Here is an 18,582-nt window from a genome sequence, read left to right as displayed (position 1 = left end):
AAGTTTTGGATAAGTTGGAGTTATCTTTAATCTGTGAAATTGGCTTAATTATGGTGTGCACAGAGGCTGCAGCAATGTTGTGCTGCTCCAGCAACGTGTGGAATTCTGATCTGTGAACAACTGTTGACTATTCATTGCATCCTTACAGGTGTGTGCTTAAGAAATGCTCACAAAGAGGCACTGAAGCAAAGATTGAGGAAGAATACACAATTCATGTCTTTGACACTCGTCTTTTGGGGAGCTCCCTGGCTTTCAGATTTTGCCTCTCACAATTCTGTGCATGAACCTCTAGTACCAAAGCTCTGAGGGGTTTGCAGGACCTTGCAGCCATGTGGGCATGACAGACCTGTGGGGGAATGACTGTCTCACAAGCACTTGCCAGGGAGCTGCAGAGAAGGGTGGGATCCCTGAAGGGGCCCAACACCATGACATAGGTCCAGGTGAGCTTCCTTAGTTGGTCACAGGCTGGGCATGTGTGGAAAGCCCCATTGTGGGGTACTTGCCTTGGGGTCTGTGCCCTCTGCAGGACTAATGCTCTGCACACAATGGAGAAAGCAAAGCCTGCTCTGGGCTCACACTGCCTTGCCATGGGATGCACTGCACCAACTCAGTCAGCAACAACACTAATGGCAATGACCAGAGCAGCTGCACTTGCTGCAGCCAGCCTCAGATGCAGGATGGAGAAGCCATCTGCTAATGCAAGTCTTGTTGGAAGCAAAGTTTGAATGCATTTCATAGGGGCATCTATCAGAGTATCTGTCCCATCATGACCTCTTGTGCTTCCTAGCAAATCTCTGTAAAAAGAGCTCCAGCCTACAGTAAGCCACCTTAGGAGACACAACAGATGCTTTAAAGGACAGCTATTTGCCACTAGTTTATGCTGACCCCACATACATATTTTAAGTGCAGGGACAGCTCATACTACTTTAGCTCCTCTGACTCCTCCTGCTAAAGCTCCTCTTTAGCTTCTCTGACTATGCTGGAGGAGAAAAACTGACCATACAGAGACAAACTTTCTGCAATGTACTAAGTATTGATTTGTATCTGGGAGCATTAAAAAAAAAAATACTTCATTTACTGTGAAACCTGTGTTTTGAGTCACAAACCTTTTGGTTTGCATTAGCAAGGCCACACTGAGCAAGGGTATTGCAAAGCTATCCTGGTAGGATGGAACCAATGGCAGAGAAGGAAGACCTATCCTCTTCTCACTAACAGGAGACATCCTGATATATAAATAATAAAATGGAAAAATAGCAATGGTGCTTCTCAGGTAGAAAATATTTCCATTCATAAATGGAGAAATTCACTTACTCTATGTAAACCATAAACATCAATACCATATGTGGCTTGTTCCAGGGGCCTGCACAGATTTTGCATGAAATGAGCCAGTTATTAAACATGCTGAAACTGAAATGAGTTAGTGTTAAATAATGCTCTAATTCCTCTTGGATTGTTTCAGTGACAAATTCCATCTTAAACAGTTAAGTGATTACAAGCTTTGAAATTAAATTTCAGGATGAATAATTAAACAGCAATCTCTGACGTCTATGAGAAATCACATTCTCTCCTCTAGAAACACTTACAGTAATAGATACAGGAGTAGATTGGTAACACACTTCTGATTAAATTTAGTCTGCATAGAATGACTTCTCATATATTTCAGTCAACAGTACACTGAAGCAATTTGTATGTTTTATGCAATTTGGTTTTCCATTAGCAAACAATAAGATAAAGTCTCTGAAATACATTTGCATTTGAAAATTAGGTAAGTTTGGCTACTTCCCTGGGAAATAGCCAAAAATATAATATTTAAAAACTGAAATGTATCTTTGGTGAGGTGTATACTTAGTCTGGAGCTTTTTACTTGATGAACGAGTTGAGAAACTTGATAGAAAGAAACGTTTGCATGTTTGCTTTATAGACAAAAGTTATTTCAGCTTAGGAGAACCTTTCTTTCCCTCATGACAAAACTCAAATCCTCTACACACAGAAGTTTAAATAAAAGCAAAGGAAAGGTTAATAAGTTGCATTTTATGATGGCATTAATCCAAATGTAAAATTTTAGCCAAATCTCTACTTCCTAGTATCATAAATCAGAAAATCTAAAACCTTAAAAATGCCTGAGAAATTTTATCATTCCAACTACATTTCTTTGAGGTACTTTCTGTAGAAATCATTCCTTTTGCTCCACCAATTTTAGAATCCATGCAGAATGTCAGGATGAAGGCCTCTTTCAAAAGCCTATAGACCACAAAACATCCCAGAGTGCCAGGTAGTAGCTGTTTAGGATGATGTCTGTGGCTGGAAATGCTCTGAATTGTTTCTTAGAGCTGAGTGCTGTATGTTTGTAGCACTGGGTCAACTCAATTTGTGATGTCATTAAAATATATCCGGTAATTTCTCCTGTGCATTATTATGGATTTAGCATTAGTCAAGAAAAACAAGTGACTGTTTTTCATTGGCTTTGCATGAGAGCTGTATATGATAAATGAAATACAATAGAAAAAACAATCATGAGGGTATGAGTAGAGCCTGTTTCTCATAATCATATGTTTTTTGTCCTATGTGTTTTCATGAAACACAGTTGTCTCGCTGAACCCATGCTCTAGAGCCAAAAAAGCTTATTTTCAGCAAAGGAGCAAAATTGCTCTTGGCCACTTCTCTGGAAATTATATCCCTCTAATAACCTTTCCAATGGCCAGTGTACTGGCCATTTTTCTATCTTCATTTCTGCTTTTTTAATACATACACATGGTCATATGTTTCAGAATAATGTCAACCCAGCTAGAAATTAAAAGTGAACATTTTTGACTCAGAGACTACTGAGATCAGTGACTTTTATTGGTTTCAGGTTACACCCAGATTAAAGGAGCAGAAGAATCTCATTATGTGATTCATATTTTCAGAAGCCTGCCTCCACACTTTTTTGAAAACAGTAATCAAGTTTTCAGAAGAGTCTAGTACCTTATGTAATGAACTGATTAATTAGCCTGACCAGAAATATCACAAAGGGAACTTCTGGGTAGAGAAAGCATCTGAAATGGGCCTTTAAATTCTGATCATATGTCAGTATATTTCCATGCACATTTATTGCAATGATTAACCTATACCATCCCTTTTTTATGCTTCTGTAAAGCAGCATATTTGCTCTCACACCTGCTTGAAAATCAGCAAATATTGCTGCCCTCTTCAGCTACTGTAAAGAAAACAGGAGAGTACTTTGTGTTCTGGTATGATATTTTTGTGTTAGATTCATAATCTAATAATATTTTTGCAGTTTCAGTGGTTCAATATTGGACCATCCTCTATTTTTCAGTTTTTCAGTGATATGCAAATGATACTTTAAACTCTTCCAGTCATTATGCAGAGAACAGCATTTTTTCCATCTTATTCTGTTGTTTCACTTCTACAAAATATTGGCCTGCATATATGTATGGAATGACTATGAGTGCCAGGAACTAATTACTTGTTTCCTTTAATTTGAAATTACTACTAGATCTCACTTCTTGGCATGGAAACACAAGAACACAAGCAGATTTCAGAAATAAGGAGAATAATTTAGATCAGGTAGGACAGCAATCCAGCTATGAAATATTTTCAAAAGAAAGGAATTTTTGGTTTCATGGTGACAGTCTGCTGGATCCAGAAGACAAGAATTTTGTGTAACATATTAGATAAGACTTAAACACTGAAAAAATATTGACTCATTTCAAAATTATATAACATCTTAAAAGCATAAAGTAGAATGCCATTTATAAAAAAAGGGCTGCAAAACTCCAGTAACTCGCTGTGACTCCATACTTATCCTCTCAAAGAGAACAGTGACAGGTATCACCATTATATCCAGGAAAACTTAAATGTGAACTGCAGTACCTGCAATGCAGACATTCTAGGAAGTAGCAGTGTGAGCAGATAATCAGGGCAGAAAACACTGGAGACTACAAACTAATCTACACTTCAAGCCAAAATGGCTCACAGGGTTAGAGAGGTTAAAGCACTTCAGTTTTACAGCCAAAAATGCATGAGAGAGTGGTACTACAAATATCATATTAGCCATCTCTTGCTTGTTACACTGATGAGGCACACTCCTTCAATTCAGGCTTCAAAATGAGACCAAAAAAAAAATTATTATCCACTTCCTTGACACTGAAAGGCCAGGTTGTGCCAACTAATGCACCAGTTTGTAAAAAGGCTGTAAAAGGCTGTTATTCCACTTAGACATTGGAGACATAGACAGACGTTCAAGCACCAAGCAGTTTCACCTTCATTTGTTGCCAAAGTTAAGTTCCTTTACAGTTACGTTTTTATGCATCTCATTTTTTTCCATTAATGATTCTTTTCCTGTGGTATTTTTGTTTTAGTTTACATCAGCAGAAAAACATGAATAGTGTTTGTTTCTCTGATAAATGTAAAACCTAAACAACAGACTGAGTTTCAGGTTTCCATTCAACATAGTTCAACAGAAGCATGTGCTTATCTTCAGAAAATTAACTCTCTAGCTTGCTTTTGCTATGTAGTTTGTATTGAGTCTTAGAAAACAGAGGTGCTCATTGCTACCCACGTGCTTCTGAAAGTAAAATCAGCCACAGAATTATTTTATTTGTTATCAGCATTAGACTAAAAGCACCATCACTCCACTCTTTAAGACCATAGTTTAAAGAGGGCAGGACTCGTGTGCACACAGCACAGCACCCTGCACTTCCACATGTGCCATGCCCAATATTCTGGGCACAGTGAAGAACACCCTCCCTGGAAAAGTTACATGGGCAGAAGCATCCACATGAACAGAGAGAAGAGCATCATCTCTTTGCAAGGAGAAACTAAGCAATATCTACAGAAGGTAGATATTCTTTTTCATGAATGCGATCCCTGGAACTCCTCTTGCAAGGTACTAAGGAGTATATGTATTTATACATGGCAGTCATTGAAGACTATCAGTGATTTTCAAGTTAGCAAGTTTGATTTGCTAAGAGTACAGCTAAGACATAATCCAAATAATGAAGGTCTGAAAACTTAGTTGGTCCCCTCCAAAAAATCAGTAGCTATGACCTCTCAGTCAAGCTGTTGCTTTGGTTGTGCTTACTTGAGCAACATCTGTTTCCTGAACTCTAGTTCAAGTACTAGGACAACCTAGAAATTTATAAAATTTCCAAGAACTGCCACAAAAACAATAATTTTCCCAAGCATATTAAAAAGCCAAGTTGTGACACACCAATAAACAAACACAGGGCTATGTATAGCAACGAAACAGCAATTAGGATTTACACTAAAAATACATATCTTCCAGTGATCCTGCTGTGTCCTCTTCAAGTCTTCAGGTAACTTTCCATCTCTCAAGCTTCTCATATAAAGCAAAATTTTTCCTAAAACAAATAAGCTAAATGGAGGCAAACTGTCAAAGCCAGCAAACTCATGATTCACAGACACATGTCATACACCTCTGGGAAAGCAACTCTTCTGCCTTATACCTCTCACAAGTCAGCATTGTCCCTTGTTTTTTGCCACATAACATCCTATGCTTTGCCGTAATTTCCTTCTCTAGAAAGACTTCTGAGGATTCTTCAGAAGCAGGACTTTAAAGCTTTCTTTCTGCAGGCTCCAGAAGTCACTCACAATATTGTCTGTACCTTAATAGCATTATCAGCTAATCCATTAGTGACTGACATGATTCAATTTTTTTCAGCACAAACAAGTGATCATCTGATTCAATTTACAGCTAACATCTCAGCAACTAAAGAAGCACTTTGTCTCCTGACTTGTTAGAGGGAATCTACAGGAATGAGCTCTCTAAGTAGTGCCATAATCCTGTAAATGTGAGGACAAGCTCAGGTGGCTAGCTGTGTTACCTATCACAAAGGCATTAATCTTGCCCAGTTGAGGCAAACTGGAGTTTGATAAACTAGTACAAACTCGTGTGTGACATTAAATGTACCACCCACGCTCATAAAGACAAGCCAGTCTAAGAATTTACCCTTACACTGTGGTCAGAAGCTGATGAGTTTATGCCTGCACTTATTTTAGAACTCACAAAGCCCTACAGTTTCTGTCCTCTGGGGAAACCAGATTTATCTTCTCATTGAACACAAGATGGCAGAGCTTCCCAGGGGAACTAGCGCAACTCTTAGAAAGTTTGGGTTATGCCTCCTTTCCCATTTTAAAGGTTTGTCATCCACTCCATCCACCCCTGCAATGACTCATGGAAATGTCAGTGTCTTCTAGTGACCCACTGTGAAATCAGAATTTTGCTGCCATGTCTGACCATCTAAGATAAAGCAAATTGTATTATAAGCCAAATTCTCACCCTCTTATCCATTTTAACTGGATATCAGAGTTTCTCTCATCAACCCAACAGCTGGCAATTTAGATGGATTAAGAAAAAGCAAAAAAGAGAGGAATTTTTCTTATTTTTGATTTTCTTTTTTATTTTTTCAATCCACCTCTAAGATTTCTGAACAAAAGTCCCTGTTTTATTGACTTTAATTATGCAATATAATTTCTTTGGTGGCAATGCTGCATAAAGTTTTTGAGACAGCAAAGCAACAAGTTTGATCCTAATGATCAAGATTTTATTCCTAATGGTCTGATAAAAGGAAAGGCATCTTTTCTCAGTGAGCAGTTTGCTCATCTTAGAAATGCCACTATGTGAAACAATGGGAGGCTTACTAATGTGGAACATTGTGAGAATGGAATATTACTATATCAGCCAAAGTATGTGGAATAAAAGAAGTTGAATGATTCAGTCAGAAAACCACATGGTGACAGCAATTTTACTTTAAGATGAGCAAATTGGTTCCATTCTCTGAACACGTACCACTCATCATTTCAGATGGATGATATTTTAATTTGATACATTTTCATGTTAATTCCTTTGATTCCTGAAGACATTTTCCAAGAAGCCTAAGATGCCCCTGATTGTTCTTAGCTTTAGATGTCATTGGAGTAAAAAGATCACATCATTTCAGATCCTTTTCAGGCAGAGGATGCAAAATTGATTATAAGAAAGAAAAGAATATTGCATAGGCAAATTTCTAAGATTATGCTCATTAAATTTGTCACTAGGATAATTTGTTACTCAGAGTTGAATGAGATCAAAATAAAAATTCTAATTAAAACTTATCAGATATTTCAAGCTAAAAAAAGGTGATACTATAAGAGAAAAATCTATTAACAGGTCCAAGAATGATATAGAAGAAAATATTATATCTTGATTCTTAAACTGTACTTCTCTACATGAAAATCATAATATGTAGAGCTAATTTTTACCATAAATTTTGAAAAGAACTAATTACATAGAAGACAAAAAAAAAAAAAAAGCTTGCACAACATGTACACATTTTTAATACAAATTAATGGAAACACTTCACCACACTTAAGAATTTAAAAGATTACTCACTCATCAATATTTACATGATGTTACACAAATGGCAAAGAATGCCATTCATGATAACAAAGCAATTTTGACGAAAGGGTGAATATTTTTATTCCCTTTACATATCAATATTTTCTTGTTCCTAACTTTCAAATTAGTTTGTTGTTATAGCTATCAAAATTTGAAAAAAGAATCTTACTTTGTTTTGATCTGACCTCTGAGTACAGGTTGTTGATAGGTAATGACAACCTGAATGTGGGGAACTACTACATAATTCAGAAAGTTTGGTTGTGTGACCCTGGTCCAGAGATCGAGAAATTGAGATGCAAATTCAAACCCTCCTAGAGCCCTTTCAGTTAGGTGTGTGGATTAGCTGGTGACCCTTGTTTGCTAGGGGGAAGATTTCACCATAGTCAGAACTTAGTTGGCCTTTTCTGACTGTGGGTGACAGTGCCCCAGTGATCACCTTGTCCTTCTCTGGGACAGGAACTGAATTCAGAGACTAAACAAGCAAAGAAGTGTTATAAATTTGCTTCCTGCTTACAAATTCAAAGACTAGGTTCAATTTAGCAGCACAAATGGGCAGTTTACATGCATTTTCTTTTTTTTTCTCTCAATCACTTTCTCTCCTTTTCTTTTTTTTTCTTTTTTTCAAGAAAACCATTTATTGTAACCCAGTTTAAGATAATGTGAGTTAACTCTGCAGCAAAGCTTCAAACCCATGGTTGACTCATCTAGGAACATAATTTTCCAGCACAAGGAAGGAAATAGTACTGTGACTCTCCAGAAGCAATTACATCCAATCCAGAAATAATAAAATCAAGGTCATTACAGGATTAAATTAAGCTAGTGGTTTTTCAGTTTTTCTTAGTGTGACTGTATTTGACAACACTCTTTTCATCACTATTTCTCTGGCATGTAGGTCTGTCCAGAAACATACTCAAAGAATAAATACAGATAAAATAGCCTGGGCAGAGATGCTTTAACTTTATGCAAACCAAGCCATAGTTGTTTTATAAATATATTCCCATCATGTATCCAGTATATTTTATGGGAAATATAGTATTTATGTAATTTAAATTATTTTAGCTACAATAAGAGAAAAAAGTAGTGAAACTGCATGCGCTGGTTTTGTCTGGGGTATTTTTCTCCATAGTACCTTGTATTTGGTTATTTTTTGAATTTGTGTTGAAAGCAGTCTTGTTAATTCAGGGATGTTTTCATTATTGCTGGGCCTTTCCTGCTTCTCACCCTTCCCTACCAGTGAGGGGGCTGAGAGGAAACACAAGAGGGACAGCTAACCCCAACTGCTCAAAGGGATACCCCACACCGTGGTGTCTTGCTCAGCACAAAAAGCTGGGGAAGAAGGAAGAAGGGTGGGGGAACATTCTCACTGATGCCATCTGTTTTCCCTAAGCACCCTTAGGGAGGAGCCCTGCTTTCCTGAGGATGGCTGAGCACCTGCCTGCCCATGGGGCATGGTGAATGAATTCCACTGTTTTACTTCACCTGTTAAATTGTCCTTATCTCAACTCATTATTTTTTTTCACTTTTTTTCCTCTTATTCTCCACCAGGGAGGGAAGGGAAATCAAGCAAGTAAAAAAGTGTGGGGCTTAGTAAAGAGATAGAGCTAAACCACAACACTTGGAAGCTCCAAATCAACAATTACAAAAAGCTTGTATGTAGGACTGTCATATTTAAAGATGTCTAACTTATTCATTAGAATTTATGCTAATCAGATTTCTTCACTTGGAAGTAAAATAAATAAATGAATGTTTTCATAACTGTGGAATCCTGGACCTATAAAGGAAAAGGTCTGGTGAATAGACAAATACATAATTTTATTGGTGGGCTTAAGACACAAATAAGAATCTAAAGTGAGTTTCCATACTCAGAAAGCTCATTTCATGAACTCCACAGCGCAGTCCATGTGACAGCTAATTTAAGAACTGGAGTCTGTGATCCTTCAGTGAGGCAACCATTTTGAGTATACAGCTAGCAAGGTCTAAATTACAGACTACTTATACAGAGATTCAAAAATACAACTTAAGGCTCAAGGTGTCTTCAAAACACGTGGATAGACACTTTTCTGCTGTCCAAGCAAAGTAAATCTGAAAACAGCATGGATGCTGATACTCTGATATTTCTCAGAGAATTCCCTATACTCCTTAAATGGCATATGGAACATACAATTTATATGCCACATGAAATACTAATATTTTTGAGAAAATCTAAACCCTTACCTCTCTGTTACTGAGATACTTCATTTCAAGCAGCATTTGCTTTTTCTTTTTGATCTACATATTTTCACTTCATTTTGTCAAGTTTTGAAACCGCATTAGATTACCAGCACGAGTTCTCAAAGAAAGTTTTCTTTTAGACTTGCAGGACAAATGAAAATGGGGTCTTTCTATTAAAGTGTCTTCACAAATGAAGGAGACAAATCTCATTGCACCAATAAGTAAAATATGAAACCTATCCTTTAAAAGATAATCAATAAATTCTCTGTTATATTACATAGAAAACTGCCTGGAGAAAACCAATGCAAGAGTTTAACATGAAGGATATACAGAACAAGCATTTTATTAGAACATTTCTACAATACTTGAATGAAAAAATAAGTGGGCCACCTTCTTTTTTCTTCATTCTCAATTGTAAAGAAGGGATTTTTCCCCTTGTGTCTTAGCTCTGAGGTAGTAATAATTTTTTTGATTACTTCAGAAATCAGATCTGCAGTGGCTTTTATTAAGTATATCATATCCTCTTAGTCTAAATTTTGTCTCTCATTAATTCTGTATTTTGTATTTTTATTAGTCTTTTTCCTTTTAGACCACACAGGCTGTGTCCTAGTATTAATGGAAACTTTATGTGCTTGAGAGCTGGGCTACATGTGCTGTGCAGGGGTCTTCACAGTCTTTTGCAGCCTGTAGACGTCATAATTCCTGTTAGGTTCTCTAAGTCATCAAGACTGTATTATTTGTTCTCAATGAAAATCACTATCTTCAAATTGTATTCTAATACAAAACTAAAATTTCCACAATTATAATTCAGTCAGGAACTTGACTTCCTATTCCTATGATGATGTCCTTCAGGTCACACATTTTTAGTAGGAAATCTGCTTGAATAGCAAACAATTAATTTGTCAATTTCCAGAGGGAAACCTGATTATTATCTGAAGAAGTAGATACAGTATAACTGGAAGAGTTTGGCTGACTCCTTTGGATAAAAAAGTAATGCTACTGAATATTTTATTTTCACAGATATGTGGACCACAACTACATTAAGAAAGCTGGTAAGTGATACTGTATGCATTAAACTGCTATTAGATCTAAGCCAAAACTAATCACGACAGTAGCTCTATTTTTAGAATCCTGTGTTGATAGGACAGTGTGCACTGCACTGGCTATCATAATTTCAGGAATTAATGTGAAATTTTTTTCTGCCATTAAAAATGTCTTTCACTTGCATGATTACTGACCTTTAAAATGAATCTGTTTTATTCTAATACAGAAGTGAAATCTAAAACCTGGGCCAGCAGGAGTATCTGTGTAGACTAAATGTGAGTGGTAATTGGAGAGTGATTGCACAGCTGCTGAATAGGGCTCCTTGTTTCTTTGAAATGGAAATATAATGTAGGATGTCAATTACATTACAATTACAAAGAGAAGACAAGTGATAATCCTAGCATTTGGCTGTTAGTGTTCATTTGAAAGACTCCCTTTTCCCATTGGAAATTCTAATATGCTTCAGTGTGCATAGGAGTATATATTCTGTGGGTGACAAATGACCAAAGCAGTGTGAAAATTTCTAGCACAGCTACCTTTACCTTTCTATGTGCACACACACGTACACACACATGCACAGATACACAGACACAAATTCTACATTTGTTAGCAGTAGATATGAAAATAACAATTATTTGGAGTTTATCAATCAAACTAACAAAGTATCCCTCTGGGAAAGCTATGTTCAAGCTTTCCTCTCTAACATGAGCTTTTTTTTTAATCTTCCCAGAACCTGGTATGATTGAAACCCATTCAAGGATGTTAAAGAAAACAGGTAGGAAATTAATTTGTTGCAATTGGTGCATCTAAATGACATCTGGATCACTGCTTTTCATCACCTCATCTTATTTGTACCAGTGTAAAAGAATTTAAATTGCTGAATTACTAATGAGAAATAATCTGTAAAGACCAGTGTGTCTGTATATGTCTCTATGCAACACAACAGAGATATGTTGTTTCCTACCTTTAAAAAAGGCATAATACCTGAACAATTTGGTTTGGGTACATACAGACCTTCTGAAAACAAATTTGTGAACTATTTATGAGTATATAGCAGTTATTTACACAGTAGAGAGGCAAGACTAAAATAATATAAGGCTAAGCATCAATTTCTTCAAGACCCAAACAAAGGCATTTGAGGAATGATTGTTGGTGACTGATGGTGAAGAGCTCAGCAGGGAAGTGTTGGCTTCCATCACTCATTGCAAACTGCTCATATTGAAAACCTGGGCTAAACCTCCAACACTGCTTTTTTTTCACCTTCATGATTTTTTACCTTTCCTTCACTCTGTTTTTCCTGAGTTTAAGACTTACTAATACTAGCTCAATAAGCACCTATGTATTTTTATTTCTTTCTGTCACATGCCTTTAGCCTATGAATTCACTTTCAGCTCAAGAATATTTTCTTCTTCTGAAACACCAGTTTTAAGTTACCAAACTGAGCTTCACCAAAGTGGGTCTCACTCCTGGACAGCTGAACCCGGGTTTATCAGCTGCAAAAGGGAGCAGCCAGGCTTTGGTCAGTACCCACATTTGTTTGGGGGCTGATGTGAAACAACAGCTTCAGGGAACTTACACTGCTGAAAATTATTAACACAAATACTGCATATTTACCTGTGCACTGTGTAATAGAGATAAGATTTCTGGAGGTTACTGGGTGAATACCTTTTTATATCTACCATGCTTCACCTGCAGAGAAAACTAAAAATCTACCCACTGTGATAAACTATGATATGATCGATGTCTACCTGCAGAAATGAAAATGTTGTATGAATCCCATGAAAACTGTTAGCCTGTGAGAAGCTGGTGTCTTCAATTCTAATATTCTGTGATAGTGAACAAGGTAGACGGAAAGTTCACATGCAGTAAGAGCTTACATCTCTATTAGATGTATTGATTCTATGTATAAACAATGGATTACATGATGCACTTGTTTTTCATTTCTGCACTGCAGCACAAGTTAATTTGAATTTACCAGAAAAACAGGGAGAAAAAGTATGCTGGTTCAATGAATCACTTAGAGGGTATAAATATATTGTTTAAAAAGTACATATGGTTTTCAGACGACAGAAATGTCCAGGAAAAAGACTTACTGGTGTGAGTGAGACAGCATCAGCTGCATCAGAGCCCTGTAGCTAGAAAGTAACATTTGGACCAGCATAATTTATAAATAAAAAAAAATTACTTGAACATTAGAAAGATTTTCTGGTCCTGTAAACAGGGATTTTGAGCAATACTGAAATCAGAAATGTATGCACATTAGTTTGTCCTGGAATACAATATTGTGCACAGGAAAGGATTCTGATATTAGGATTACTATAATTACAGAATGTTTTTCTCACATAACGTACACTGTTCTTTGTATCAGTTCTTACATTGCTACTAAACTCACCTAGAATTTCTGGAGAATGACTTTCTGAAGGTGAGGCATTTACTGCCATTGAGGGTTTATTTCTTAAGGCTCACTTCTATAGAAATAATTGCCTGAACAGAATTGAGGTATAGCTTGGGACTCAAATATTTTGTCTTCTTAAAATGGAGCAGAAGTGTTAAAGAGTCATAACTTGAGAGAATTCTGCAGAGGGGGGACAGCTCTGCAGAGCTCCATGGCCCCATTGCCCAGGGGTACCCCTGCCAACAGCACACAGGTGAAACAGCCAAGCACAAATCAAGCATTCATGAGCAGCAACTGGCCATTATCTTGCATGAGAAGGTGTGGTATTTGAGAGAAAAAGAAAAAGATTCAGGACCTCAGAAGGAGCTATGTTGCCAGTGCCTGAGAGACTCAATGCAACTGTTGGACACGTGAAGATGAAACAGCTGAGGCATGGAGGGACCTTTGTGCATTCCTGCAGCTCGTGGCACTGTTGGGAGGCTGCTTTCTGTTAAACTGTCAGCACTGCAGAAAGAACAGTAGGAAAATAAAAGAGGTTTTCAAGACAGATGGGAAGTTTATTTGGAGATTGGATAATTTGCTTAACAATCCCATTCCGTTTTACCAAAGGAGCAGCAAGATGCAGTTGCTGGGAGTTAAAGTCAAGCAAACCCAGATTAGAAACATGATTATCAATTGACATAACTTCTCCAGAAACACAGTCATTCATCTGATGCATGAAAGCTTGAAATAGCATTTAGATTCATTCCACCTACAACCTCAATAACTGAAGTACCTATTTCAGGAGTTTTATAGTAAGTACAGAGGAATAATCATGTTCAAGGGACTACTGAAATTTTAGAAAGCCTGAATCACTGAAGGTGTTTCTTAATTTATCATAAATTCCTAAATTTGGAACCTCAGATTTTTAAAATTCAGTGAGATAAATCAGGGTTTCAGTCTCACAAGTTAACTTGCACAACTAGCTGAATACAGTAAAGAATAAATTAAATTAAAACAAGGGGGAAATCAAGAAGCAAATGAGTATGAGGAAAAAACAGACAGAAAGAAAGAAGAAATAAATTTTTGAAAAGCAAACAGATATCACCACCTTGTGAAAAACCTGTCTCAGGGAAAATGGTACTAGTGATTGCTCTTGAGAGTCAGGGGACTCTGGAGTGGAAAGCTATTCAATGGGTACAATGCATGGATACAGTCCAATGGCTACAATATATAGGCAAATAGGTAACCTGAAATGCATCATTTAATAAAAACCAGTAGAAACTATTACTTTTCTGTAGATATGGGAAAACAAATTTTTGCTATCTTTGCCCTGAAGATGATCTATAAGACGCCAATTGATTTCAATGTGAGTAATAGTAAATAGTGAGAGTAAAGAACTGCTCATTTGAAATGAGGCTGTCAAAATAAGGTCCTCAGCAAATTAAAAGATCAGATAATTGAGAGAACCCAGGATCTGTGGCATCAAATACAGCCTGAGGACTAAGACATGTTAAAGAAATGGAATGTAAGCAATGAAAATGTAGTTTTTCAAAACTGATGCTGAATCCTACACAGTAACAAAGTTGATACCTATTAAGGTAGAAGCAAAATGGAAGTAGGATCTATTTAGAGTGCATTCACAGTTGTTATGCACATCAGTCTCTTTAGCACAAAATTAAAAACCCAAACCTGACAATTTCTCCAGCACTGATACTGTCACTGAAGAGGTAGTTTGTCAAAAGCAAAATGAAACTCTGTTCTCACTACCTCTAGGAAGGAAAGTAAGTAGAGAACCAAATCAAATGGACATGACAATAAATTAAGATATCGGTAATCTAAAAGAAATATCAAATATTACACATCTTGCACTGCATAGCCAGAAGAAAAAAGATAGACAGAAAGGAGATCACAAGTTTACAGTGCTAGAACAGAAAAAATTGTTCCAAGAGAGATAAAGTGTGCTGTAAGCCCCTGGTCATTTCACTTATGTAAGTCCTTAAAAATAAGCAGCTCTCAAAAGGTATTGGTCTAGCTGTGGAGGTGACAATAACAATGTACAACAATGATGAGTCACAGACTTGTTATTTCATCATTTCAGCTCCAGTTTTAAAGACAGACTCATCTTATTTGAAAAGTTATGATGGGTTTTTTCACTACTAAGCATATAAATACTTGCACAACTGTGAAGAGGACACCATGTACATAAATGCAAATACAAAATAGATAAAACCAGCTGGTGTATAATCAGTATTTCTATCATGTAGTTATCTCAGTAGAATTTGCTGCATGTGATGGGTTGACCCTAATGGGATGCCAGATGTCCACCAAAGCCACCCTATCACTTCTCAGACAGAAGACAAAGATACAGAGAGGCTTGTGGGTTGAGATAAGGAGAGTAAGAGTTCATTCAGCAGTTATCATCATGGGCAAAACAGGCTTGGGGGGAAAAAAAAAGGTAGGACAATGAAGAAAATCCCCAAATCTTAAAAACATCTTACCTCCTTCCCCACCTTCTTCTTCAGCCTAACTTTACTCCTGATTTTCTCTGCTACCTTCTCCTCCCCAGTGGTGCAGGGTGATGGAGGCTACCTTTTCCTTCAGGGGGAGGTCTTCTCACACTGCTCCAGAGTGGGGTTCCTCTCACAGTTCTCCATAAACTTCTCCAGTGTGAGTCCTTCCCACAGGTTACAGTTCTGCTACTGCTGCAGCGTGGGTCCCTCACAGGATCACAAGTCCTTCCAGCAAACCTGCTCCAGTGTGGGCTCCACAGACCTGGCCAGAAGCCTGCTGGCATTTGAGCTTCTGGTGGGGTGACAGCCTCCTTTGGGCATCCATCTTCTCCACCATGGACCTCCATGGGCTGCATGGACACAGGGACTGCCTCACCACTGTCTTCACCACAGGGTACAGGGAATCTCTGCTCCAGCACCTGGAAAACCTCTTCCCACTACTTCCTCACTGACCTCAGTGCCTGCAGAGCTGTTTCTCTCGCATAGTCTCACTCCTCTCTGATTGCAGTTGGATGCACAGGTGGTTTTTTTCATCTTTTTGAATACATTGCCTCAGAGACACTACCACCATTGATGATGGACTTAGCCTTGACCAGCAGCATATCTGTCTTGGATCTGTTGGACATGGGGGAAGCTTCTAGAAGCTTCTCTGAGAAGCCAACCCTGTAATCCCCAGCTACCAAAACCTTTCCACACAAACACAGTACAGAAAATAGGAACCTGATACTACCCTCAAAAGTTACACTCAAGAGACATTGTGCATCTTTAGCTGATGCCATATTTCAGAATGCATTGCACGGTTTGTAGACTACTGCAAAGAATTCAGTGGTAGCATGAGCTGCCTGTGTGACTGACCTTTTCCCCCCATTTGTTCTCACAGCAGTTTTATGGGCTGTTACATGGTCAGATTCTCCTTCTCATACCAAGTAAGAAATAATTAGGCTTGCATAACCATAAAAACAAATTTTGACTTGTCATGGCAAACCTACACAATCTCAGGTAGAGCTCTTACAATGTGTTCACTTGTGATGCACATCTGGAGATTCAGGAAACTGCCTCTACAGTCACATGAGAATATTTGATTTTATGCTGCCGCTCCTTTACTGCTACCTATGCTGACTTGGCAAGTACCTGCGATGCAGCTCTGAATTTGGGGAAAACTTTGTAATCTTGATCTGTGATAGTCCTGGTATCTCATACTGCCAGGATGATGCAGAGTAATCACAATGCACTTCCCTAATGCACTGGAGGACCCATAATGAAATTTTGTGTCTCTTTATACTGAATGCCAAGAAAAAGACCTTTTGGAAAATCCATTCTAAAAAGTCCTCCTGGTTTTATGGTTTAGCAGATAATATACATGAGAGTCTATCTCCTAGAAACTGATCCTTCTGATCTCTTCTTTTTCCTGATGTGGTTTAAGACTCATACTTAATGTTAATTTGCTCAGATCACTGCAAATCTGCCACTGTTATTGTGTATCAGTCACTTGAAATGCCTCCAATTTCTCCATAGATGGCAGGTTTGCGTATGCCAGCAAAATTTCAAACAGGATTTTTTCTAAACTTCAGCTTCAGAAAGATGCTGTGTCATGCAAAAAAAAGTTGAAGGCTATATTGATAAGAATAAAATTTAGTTGTAGAGGAGAACAAAGAAAAATTTACACTGTCTAAATATTGCAGTTAATATGTGTATTCTCTCTGAGTACATTATCATTAATATATGAAAAAATACAAAAAATACATTATAGTAAATTTTAATTACTTCTGGCACACTAGTACCAAGGTGTTGTGTGAAATGTCCTAAGTTCTTATGAGAAAAAGTTAGGTTTCCACAGACCCAGTCATGAATTTTTATAGACAAGCACACTTGTAATCATGGAAGGGACATCCTCCCTATGTCTTAAAACCCTAAAAATGATTCAAAGTCAAAGACTCTGCCTGGGTGAGTTTGAACTCCTACATGGAGTCAGAGGCAGAAATTCTCACCTGCAAGCAGTGTTAGGCATAATTTCTTCTAAACTACCTGTAACTAACTGAGCCTATGAATACTCCTCAATGTTAATTATCAGCTAATAATATACTACCTATTTTCTCATCCTCTATGCATGAGTTACAATGGTGGAGTGGGAAAACAAATTTTATCCATGGAAGCTTGAGGATCTGCCCACGCTCCCTGTAGGCTCCTCCAGCAAGGCTCACCACAAGTCACGCCTTGGCAGCTGGGACTGTCCCCTCAAAACAGACACAAAACACTAATTCATCTTAATTTAGAAACTAATCAAATGTCCTCTTGTATGGTATTGATTTCCATGTAGTCAATGGGCACTCTGTGTCTTTGAGATGTGGCTCAGAAACTCAGGTGGAGAGAGGAGAGAGGAGCTCTGCAGGGAGAGAGGAAGCACATCCATGCTCCTGCCCTCCCTGAGCTCTGTCATTCACCTGCACCAAATGTCCTTCTTTCCCCAGGCAGCTGGGGAGTAAAGCAAAGATCAAAATTAAATGTGAGGGGGGGTTATTCCTTGTATATATAAAACAAGGATTTTTCACTCTCCTAAAAATTACTGTATCCATCCTCACTGTGAAAGAATTGCTTTGAGAATTAAAAATCCAGTAAGCTAAGGACAGAGAAATTATACCAATCATAGATGTGGCTGGATGAGAAGCAATGGCAGTGGAAGGTGATGTTCAGCAATCTGGTAAAAGAAATCCTTTATTAGCTTGTGCTTGCAGTTAAATAATTTGGATAATTATAATCTTAAGGATGGTTAAATAATAAGAAAGCCTGTAAAATCACAATGTAAAATATGACATTATTTTGTGAAGTGTTGTAACATATGGCTCTGAATACGTGGAATCAGATTTGCAATGCATATACACATAGAGAAAACACACAGGAGCATATTATTCAACATGCACATGGAATGCTTCCCAGTCAGCTGTCTCCATTAGACTTCATTAATTTAAGATCCTTCTGAAATTATACCATGTTCATCAGGTTAAAAAGAGAAAAATATACATTTGTATTTGCTTGATGTCTTG

At 37.6% G+C, this 18,582-nt stretch overlaps 1 protein-coding gene across 6 annotated transcripts in view; it reads left to right on the top strand.

Annotated features, from left to right (window-relative positions):
• The window catches only part of OXR1 (oxidation resistance 1), a 355,773-nt gene that overhangs the window by 16,248 nt on the left and 320,943 nt on the right, over window positions 1–18,582 (top strand). For all 6 annotated transcript variants that reach the window (XM_077186970.1, XM_077186973.1, XM_077186980.1 and 3 more), the window contains 2 exons: window positions 10,631–10,662; window positions 11,385–11,429. Coding sequence is in view for 2 of the 6 variants with exons in the window: in XM_077186973.1 (XP_077043088.1) it covers window positions 10,631–10,662; window positions 11,385–11,429 (77 nt within the window). In the remaining 4 variants the exon portion in view is untranslated. The remainder of the gene's footprint in view (window positions 1–10,630; window positions 10,663–11,384; window positions 11,430–18,582) is intronic.

This window comes from Agelaius phoeniceus, chromosome 1 (assembly GCF_051311805.1).
Source record: "Agelaius phoeniceus isolate bAgePho1 chromosome 1, bAgePho1.hap1, whole genome shotgun sequence".
Lineage (NCBI taxonomy): Eukaryota > Metazoa > Chordata > Aves > Passeriformes > Icteridae > Agelaius > Agelaius phoeniceus.
The sequence above is the reverse complement of the archived record's forward strand: the minus strand, read 5'-3'. Positions and strand labels throughout refer to the sequence as shown.